The 10,000-nt window shown below is 47.5% G+C and overlaps 1 protein-coding gene across 1 annotated transcript in view; it reads right to left on the reverse strand.

Annotated features, from left to right (window-relative positions):
* Positions 1 to 4,155: 4,155 nt before the first annotated feature.
* LOC143294432 (uncharacterized) overlaps positions 4,156 to 10,000 on the reverse strand; it is a 9,733-nt gene continuing 3,888 nt past the window's right edge. The window contains exons 2-4 of the mRNA XM_076605888.1: positions 6,631 to 7,372; positions 5,641 to 5,796; positions 4,156 to 4,729 (exon numbers count right to left, since the gene is read on the reverse strand). Coding sequence (XP_076462003.1) covers positions 4,287 to 4,729; positions 5,641 to 5,796; positions 6,631 to 6,838 — 807 coding nt within the window. The 5' untranslated portion in view covers positions 6,839 to 7,372 and the 3' untranslated portion in view covers positions 4,156 to 4,286. The remainder of the gene's footprint in view (positions 4,730 to 5,640; positions 5,797 to 6,630; positions 7,373 to 10,000) is intronic.

The raw sequence follows: 10,000 nt of genomic DNA on the forward strand, positions 1-10,000 counted from the left end.
ATCACAACAGATTTCTCTGTGTGAAATTCGGGCTGCTCTCCCCAGGGAGAGCGCGTCGCTATAATACAGCGCCACCCATTTTTTTGTATTTTTTCCTGCGTGCACTTTTATTTGTTTTTCCTATCGAAGTGGATTTTCCTACAGAATTTTGCCAGGAACAACCCCTTTGTTGCCGTGGGTTCTTTTACGTGCGCTAAGTGCATGCTGCACACGGAACCTCGGTTTATCGTCTCATCCGAATGACTAGCGTCCAGACTACCACTCAAATTCTCTCGCTTCCTAGGCGGACTCGTTACCTCTAGGCCATCACTCCACATCTATGTACTGTGTACAGCATGCACTGGGCGCAAGAAAAAGAATCCGCGGCAACAACAAAAAATGGTCCATGGCAAAAATCTGAAGAAAAATATACTTTGGTTGCAAAAAGAAATCATAAAAGCAATTTCAGACAAAAACAACAGAAAAAAAAAAGCATGGGGATGAGTATGGTATCATTTTACCTGTTGGACTGTTGGGGGGTTTGTCTTCTTGTCCAGACACATCACCAGTTTCGTCAGTCTCCGTGATCGTTTGTTGCTGTTCATCTAACTTAATGAATGAATGAATGAATGAATGAATGAATGAATGAATGAATGAATACTATATAGCTTGTAATGAATGAATGAATGAATACTACATAACAAGTAATAAGTGAATGAATGAATGAATGAATGAATACTATATAACTAGTAATGAATGAATGAATGAATAAATGAATGAATGAATGAATGAATACTATATAACTAGTAAAAAATGAATGAATTAGTGAATGAATGAATGAATGAATGAATACTATATAACTAGTAAAAAATGAATGAATTAATGAATACTATATAACAAGTAATGAATGAATACTATATAGCTTGTAATGAATGAATGAATATTATATAACAAGTAATGAATGAATGAATGAATGAATGAATACTACATAACAAGTAATAAGTGAATGAATGAATTAATTAACTGATTAATTGATTGATTGATTGATTAATGCTACATAACAAGTAATAAGTTAATTAATTAATTAATTTATACTATATAACAAGTAATACGTGGATGAATGAATGAATGTTATTTAACGAGTAAATGAATGAATAGATAAATAAAATAATAGATATATACATCAATGACCAACAATTGTAATTCAAAATCATTAAAAATGAAATGCTATACAACAAATAAGGAAACAAAGAAACAAATAAATTAACCGAATCCCAGTGACTTTGAGAAGAAGAAGAAGAAGAAGAAATTTAAAAAGCGCAGATATTCCAGAAGAAACTCACTGCACACACACACACACACACACACACACACACACACACACACACACACACACACACACACACACACACACACACACACACACATACATCATCATCATCATCATCACCATCATCATCATTATCATCATCATCACCATCATCATCATCATCATCATCATCACAGTCCCCACAATCTCCGGTGTAGCACCCTGTTCGTACCTCTGTTGGTTTTTGCCCGTAGGTCAAATCTGGCTTGACCAGATTTTGGCCTGAGGTCTGTTTAGACAGGCCTGGAATGACCGACCCCTGCGGGTAAATTTCAACCTGTCAGACGTGACCCCCAACTCACTACTTGGACTTAATCCCCCACCCCACCCCACCCCAACCCCCACACCCATCCCAACTCCTGGTTGGACAGGAGGGTGAATATGACCAGTTACCTATGATCGCCATCCCCCCCTCTAAAATGTCCATGTTATATAATATCTTGCCTTTGATTTTTGTCGTTCGAACGATTTTTCATTCTCTATCCCGTTTCCCGATTCAGACTAGTCCAGTTGAATCTCGGGATATTTCGAGACTGTGGAAAGACTCCCCCACACCCACACACCCCCACCTCCGCCCCCTCTATCCACCCCGTGTAAATTTGGCCTGGTCATTCCTGGCCGTACGTCCACCGGTGGTGACTCAGCGCCCAGTGGGGAGGAGGGACCTCTTCCCGCATTTCCCACATTTTTTTATATGAAGGAAAGGGGTCAGTGCTAGTTGTCCCCAACCGCCCCTTGCTTGTTACTTCTATCACGTTAGGATAAGGAGGGGGGTGGAGTGGGGTGGGGGTCTGTCTTAACTTGTCCAGAACAGCTTCCTTTCTCTACTACCCTCGCATCGTAATGTGGAGAAGTGCCAGTAGAAGGAATTCCAGATGTACTCCCTTCCCTTACTTTCACCACCGGGAGGAACTTCAGTGCTGGCTATGAAAGTAGGGCACCCCCCCCCCCCCTTTACTTCCGCTAAGTTGTAAAGGGACTGGGGTGGACAGTAACGGCTAGCCCAACCATTCCCTTCCGTAGAAAGGGGTTAGTTTCCAACTGGGGAGAGGGGGGGGGGGCGGTCTTGACCAGTCACAAATGACACCGCAGAGTCATTGGAGGCAAACCCAGAATGACCCCGGGGTAAAACCCAACAGGGGGGAGATTTAGGCTGTTACACTTGCAACACAACACCACGAGAGAGAGAGAGAGAGAGAGATGCAAATCACTCGAGCAACTGAAATTTAAAGCTGGTCATCCTTTACACGCGAGACGTGCCGCTGAATTCGATTGGAGGGACGACAACTCTTGAGCGATTTCAGCGAGACGACAGACTCTCTGGTCACCGGATACCACGTCCCTTCACAGATACCGTGCCCTCATGAATACTGCGCCCTTTAAATGACACTGCATCCAACGTCCCTTTATGGATACCTAGCCCTTTAATTGATACTGTATCAATGTCCCTTCACGGATACTGTGTTAATTGACACTATGTCCCATGTCCCTTCACGGATACTGTGCACTTTAAATGACACTATATCCAACGTCCCTTAATGGATACTTTGCCCTTTAGTTGATACTGTATCAATGTTCCTTCACGGATACTGTATCCTGTGTGTCCTACGTCCCTTCACGGATACTGTATCCTGTGTGTCCTACGTCCCTTCACGGATACTGTATCCTGTGTGTCCTACGTCCCTTCACGGATACTGTATCCTGTGTGTCCTACGTCCCTTCACGGATACTATGTTCCTTCACCTCCATGATATCAAGTCCCGGATAGTTTGTCCCTTTAAGGATAACATGCCCTTTCACAGATACCCACTTCTCTCCACGAACACCATGACGTTCACGGGTACCATGCCCAAACATGGGTGCCATGTATATTCATGGGTACCACACCATCTCCTTTCACTGGCACCACGTCCTTTCACGGAACATCGTCCCTTCACTGGTACCACACCCTTTCTACGAAAACCATGATGTTCCCATAACACGTCCCTTCACGGGTACCAAATCCATCCACGAAAACCTTAATGTTTACGGGTACCAAATCCACCCACGGGTACTTCGTCCATCCACAAAAACCATACAGTTCACGGGTACCAAATCCATCCACGAGAACCACAACGTCACAGGTACCAAATCCATCCATGAAACCATAAAGTTCACGAGTACCAAATCCATCCACGGGTACTTCGTCCATCCACGAAAGCCTTAACGTTCACGGGTACTTCGTCCATCCACGAAAACCATACAGTTGACGGGAACCACATCCCTTCCCGGGTACAAAGTCTATCCACCAAAACCACACTGTTCACACGTACCACATCCAATCAGGATACCGTACGTTTCAGGCCACCCCTTCATCACGCCGTACAGCAGTTCACCAGTCCCGCCCTGTGTGTCCCCCTGTGTCCTCCTGGTCAGGCAGTCCCCACCTCCTCCTCCCTCCGCTACTGGGTGGGAGGCGGGAAGACGACGGAGGGGGGAGACTTCACCACGCACGCGCGGAGATCCTCCTTCTCCAGCACCTTCTGGTAGTGCTTGACGCGCGGTTTGTGACGTTCACCCTGCCCCCCCTCCTCCCTCCCCCCACCCTCACTGCTGTCGGAAGTGCTTCCCTCCAGGTCAGGCACGACTGGGCCCGGGGTGGGGGGAATGTTGTAGCCAACGAAAGGCTCCACGATCTGCACCCGTTTTTTAATCTGGGGACGTTGGTGGGTTGAAGACGCTTTGCTGATGCTCCTTTTCCGATTTTTGTGTTCACCGTTGAAGGTTCCTTCTTCTTCGACGTCGTCGTCGCTGTCGTTGCTGTCGCTGTTGTTGTTGTTCCGGGTGTTGGGGAGTTTGATGGCACTGCGGAGCGACACTGGTTTTGTTGTGACCTTGGCTGTGTCCTCTTTCCCGGACACGCCCTGTCCGGAGTGCCAGTCTTGCTGCTCTCTCTCTTTCACGGCGTCACACACCGTGCTGATGTCCGCCACAGCTCTTCCCGCCTCCCTACGTCGAAAGAAGCCCACGAAGCGTCTGAACGTGGAGGGGCGTTTCTTGCCGGCCGTTTTGCTGCTGCTGCTGTGTCGTCCCGCGGGGCCCCCGCCTCCCCAGGGCGGAGAGGGACAGGCAGGGGGTCGGCCCCCAGCATGTTGTCAGACCGGGCCTTCCTGGTTCTCCTTCCCGGGGCCTGGGGGGCCTGCTTCTTTCTGGACGTGACGGTGGGCAGGGTGGGTCTGTCCGGCCACGTGATGAACACCACGCGCATCACGCCTCCCGCCAGCGTCACGAGGCTGCCGGCCAGCGACAGCCAATAGGAGACGCCCAGTGTGGGTTCCGTGAACCAATCGTCGTCCTTGTAGCAGGCGGCGAAGATGAGGATGGCCAGAAAGGTCAGTCCGCCTGAAAGGGGACGTAACACTGTACTGCACTCTGACTTTTGATATCAAGATGTTATGATTAATTTATCTGTTGAAATTGTGTACAGTTAAGCTGTGCTGTGCTGTGTTGTGCTGTGGGCTTTTGACATTGTGCTGTGCTGTGTTATGCAGTGATTTGCTGTGTTGTGTTGTGCTGTGCTGTGCCATGCTGTGCTGTGCTGTGCCGTGCTGTGCTGGCCGTGCTGTGTCGTGTTGTGCCGTGCTGTGTTGTGTCGTGCTGTTTCCTGCTGTGCCGTGCTGTGCTGTGTTCTGCAGTCTTGTGGTGTGGCTTGACATTGTGTTGTGAAGTGCTGTGGGCTTTTGACATTGTGTTGTGCTGTGCTGCGCTGCGCTGTGCCGTAACGTGCCGTGCCGTGCCGTGCTGTGATGTGCCGTGCCGTGCCGTGCCGTGCTGAGATGTGCCGTGCCGTGCCGTGCCGTGCTGAGATGTGCCGTGCCGTGCCGTGCCGTGCTGAGATGTGCTGTGCCGTGCAGTGCCGTGCCGTGCCGTGCCGTGCTGTGATGTGCTGTGCCGTGCAGTGCCGTGCCGTGCCGTGCTGTGCTGTGTCGTGTTGTGTCGTGTCATGCTATGCTACGCTGTGCTGTGCTGTGCTGTTCTGTGTCGTGTCGTGTCATGTCATGCTGTGCTGTGTCGTGTCGTGTCGTGTCGTGCTGTGTCGTGTCGTGTCGTGTCGTGCTGTACTGTGCTGTGTCGTGTCGTGTCGTGTCGTGTCGTGCTGTACTGTGCTGTGTCGTGTCGTGTCGTGTCGTGTCGTGTCGTGCTGTACTGTGCTGTGTCGTGTCGTGTCGTGTCGTGTCGTGCTGTACTGTGCTGTGTCGTGTCATGTCACGTCGTGCTGTGCCATGCTGTCAGCACACAAGCCAGCAACAGACCTGCAGTGAAAGCAGCCATGGCGTGGATGTAGCGCCTCAGACAGATGCTGCAGGACAGGCCGGGGTCTCTGTCGTCAGCCAGGAAACACGTCACCAGGCTCACCCCGTACACCACCACCGCCAGGCACTCCACCGTCCGCGTCGCCTCGAAATAGGCTGCACGTGCAGTCATCGTCATCATCATCATCATTGTCATTGTCACCATCATCATAACCATCATCATCATCATCATCAACACCATCAATATCATCACCATCATCATCATCATCATCATCATCATCACTCATCATCTTCACCAACATTATTATCACCACCATCATCATCATCACCATTACCATCATCGCCATCATCATCACTGTTATCACCAACATCATCATCACCAACATCACTATCACCATCAGCAGCAGCATCAACATCAACACCGTCACTATCTTCAAATCATTATCATCACCACCATCATCTTCACCATCACCATCATCGTCAACACCATCATCATCATCACCATCACCATCACCAGCATCATCACCATCATTATCATCAACATCATCATCGCCGCCATCACCATCATCATCACCACCACCACTACCACATCACTATGTAACATCGATGACATTACCTGCAGCAGCAACATCATTATCAACATTGAAATCATCATCATCTCCATCAATATCATCACCACAATTGATATCATCGTCACGATCATCCTCATCATCGTCATCATAACTCCATCAGCAAAGAATCAAAGAATTTTATCACGTTTGGGTTGTGGAGGGTACAATAAAGATACACAGACAACGAATCGCGATTTGAACCCAGCATTGTCAAAACATTTTTTTTTTTTTAATCCATACGATCTTAGAGATGAACAACAACAAAAATAACAAAAACAATGATACTAAGAATGATGATAAGAAAAATAAGAATAATCATGATATGTTATAACAGTTGTTATAACTGAACAAGAAAAAAGCCACCACCTGACCCCCCCACCTTTAGCGGAGCCGGGCAGGATGGCGGAGCAGTCCTCATCACTGCCGTCAGGGCAGGTCTCCCACAGGCCGAACATTACCACCGTCCCGTTGCTCCTCCCGTCCTCCACCCACTCCCCGGACCCCAGCCCCGCCAGGAAGAGGACCAACCCCACCACCATCAGGATCAGGCTCATCACCAGCTGGGTGTCGCCCGCGGAGTGACCCATCTCCTCTGCCTCGCTAGGACAGCGCCGCTGGTTGTTGAAGAGTCTCACGTGCTGGAAAATCAGTCGTGTTCATGAAGAGCGATTGTTATCACAAGTATGGTCCATGCTGTTTTGGAGGGTACTTTTTTATGCTGCTCTTTAATGCTCCTCCATGCTGTTGTTCATGCTGCTCCATGCTGTTGTTCATGCTGTTTTTCATGCTGCTCCATCCTATCTGTTATTCTGCTGTTCATGCTGCTGTTCACACTGCTCTAAGCTGTTTTCGTCACATATTTGAATGTCTGTGGCTTGAAATCTGGAATTCCTTGTGTCTCATGTTGTTGGTAAACCAGCTGTGGCTGTGCGAGGAAATGCCTCAGATTGTGTTAGAGTTTATCGGTTTTGAATATCCGCTCGCAGCAATGTCTTGGCTGAAGTCATTTTCTTCGCATCTCACCTGTCGCGTCCTTGGCAAATGTCCTGGAAAATCAGTTACACTCTGTGTGTTGTAAAGGCCATGGGTTGTTCTTTCTTGAAAAATGAAAATCCAACACCCTGGAAATAAAACCAACAACATTTATTTATTGATTTGCTGTTTTTTTATTTTCTTCTTTTTGGATATTGCTATTTATCAACATACATTCAATCATTATTTTTCCTTTTTACTATTCCATCTTTCCCTTACTTTAAAATGTCCTTATTTCTATAAACTTATATATTTGTTTCTAATTTTACACATTCACTCTTTATTTCAATCACTTTTTATAGCTCAAAACTGGCGATGAACTCGTGTCGGATATTGAAGCTCATGGCGTTCTGCGTGATTTTCCACCATAAAGGGAGATCAATCTATGCCTGGCAGAAATATGGAGGCGACAACTCCATCACTTAACCGTAATTAGCAAAGGGTCGGCTGCAGTGCACACACGTTTATGACTCAGTGTCTTGGTGGGATTAGGGGGAGTGCACTCTGAGTTGATGTGGAGAACAGTGTTTACAGGCGGATGGGCCTTGTTGATCGACAGAAAGATTGCCTGTCAAAAATATGGTTGTTGAACTGATTGATGGGTGGAAACGGTGGAACCTTTTTACGTGATTTGGGTGGTATGGTTGTGCGTGATGTTGCTATCTCTCTCTCTGTCTCTCTGTCTCTGTCTCTCTCTGTCTCTCTGTCTCTGTCTCTGTCTCTCTCTCTCTCTCTCTCTCTCTCTCTCTCTCTCTCTCACGTGCGTGCTCGCCTGCACACTCGCACAGAACATAGTCAGAGAAAGAGAGACACACAGAGAGAGACGAAGAGAGACAAAAAGAGAAAGAGACAGATAGACGATGACTGAGACAGACAGGGTCATTGTCTGCAAAACCTGCTTGTAGCTGTTGTACACACACCACTACCATCCTTCCTCGAAGTCCGCGTATTTTCCCAGTATGACACACAGCTGTGTAGTTATCCAGAACGCTTACGACGTTGATACACTAATCGATCTGACAACACTCTCACACTCTGTTCTCGATTTCAGCATTTTTTCATAATCATGATAACAACTGTTTCATGATACTGTATCCCTGCTGGGCCTAGAGGGACCACATTTGGGAGGAAAAGCCGGATGAGGAGGAGGAGGAGGGGGACAGTAAAGGCAACGAATGTAACTGAACAAAATGGGTGAGGTGGGAAGTGGGGGAGGGGGGGAGGAGGGGGAAGGGATGGAGACGCAGAAGCTTAATATAGTTAAGTGAAGGGTTGGCACCATGAACATCATGTCTTCTCAGATCTTTCTTTGCCCCACCCTCATCCCCTACCCTTTGGACTTCCACCCTTACACCCCCACCCCCCACCCCGACCCCCCTCTTCTGAAATCTTACTGCGTTCAGACAAATCCATATACGCTACACCACACCTTCAAGGCAGATGTCTGACCAGCAGCACTGAACCAGCGCGCTTTCTCAGGCCTTGAGTGCATGCATAGATATTGTGTACCTATCAGAGTGGATTTCTTCTACAGAATTTTGCCAGAGGACAACACTCTCGTTGCCATGGGTTCTTTTTTCAGTGCTCCAAGTGCGTGCTGCACTCCGAACCTCGGTTTATCGTCTCATCCGAATGACTAGACGCGAAGTTTAATTTTTCAGTCAAACTTGGCAGAAAGGACGAGAGTGGAATTCGAACCCAGAGCCTCGCGGGCTCTGTATTGGCAGATGAGCGTCCTAACCATTCGGCCACCTTCTCCCTTGTTTCGTGCATGATATCGCCAGCGAGTGCAACATTTTGACACGTGCGGTCACTGTGTCTCAGAAATTCTACCCATTGAGAAGACCTCTAAGCGCTTTGCAATTGCAATAGTTCCGAATAAAACGGTAAAAAAAATGGTCTGTTGATGCGAGTTCTTTTCTTATATATATATATGATAGTCAGTCGTGTCCGACTATGACCATCAGAACAGCAGAGGAGGCAACTGCTGTTCCGACTATTTGGGCTAGAATTTGATTATAGTGGAGAGTGACTTGCCCAAGTACATCCCCACTCTCTCGGCCAAGAGGGTTTCTTTTCTTACCGGAGTGCCAGCAGGCTGACTGGGGACGTGCCACTGACGTGGCGTGTTCGCTTTCTGTTGTGTTGTGTTTTTGTCGGGTTTTGGGGGGTGGGGTTCAGTTGTTTTGGGTGGTGGTGTGGGGGAGGGTCAGGGATTTCCATCTTCTCTCTCCTCCATCGCACACCCGTTTCCCTCTTGTCACCCCTTTCCGCAACCCACCCCACACCCTTTTCTCCACACACACACACACACACACACACACACACACACACACACACACACACACAAAGACCTATTGAAATAATAGTGTTTCAAGTGTCTAAATGACTGGGTACAGTTTGAAGCTGAATCAGAAGTCACACGATTTAAAAGGCATTTTGGAGGGCTCTCCTGCAATTTGAAATACAAAAATTCACCTAAAACAAAAATGCTTAAAAAGTACATGGCAAATTATTTAACTGGTTGAATAAGCATACATATAAAGCATACATAAACACGTAAAACCACACATAATCACTCATGTAAAGAGAAAGAGATAGAGTTAGTATTGTTTTCAATGAAACTGTGTGGTGTGGTGTATGTGTGTGTGTGTATGTGTGTGGAGGGGGGTGTCTATGTGTGTGTAATGACAACAATTCAGTGGTCCCTGCTTGTA

Source organism: Babylonia areolata, chromosome 1 (assembly GCF_041734735.1).
Source record: "Babylonia areolata isolate BAREFJ2019XMU chromosome 1, ASM4173473v1, whole genome shotgun sequence".
Classification (NCBI taxonomy): domain Eukaryota; kingdom Metazoa; phylum Mollusca; class Gastropoda; order Neogastropoda; family Buccinidae; genus Babylonia; species Babylonia areolata.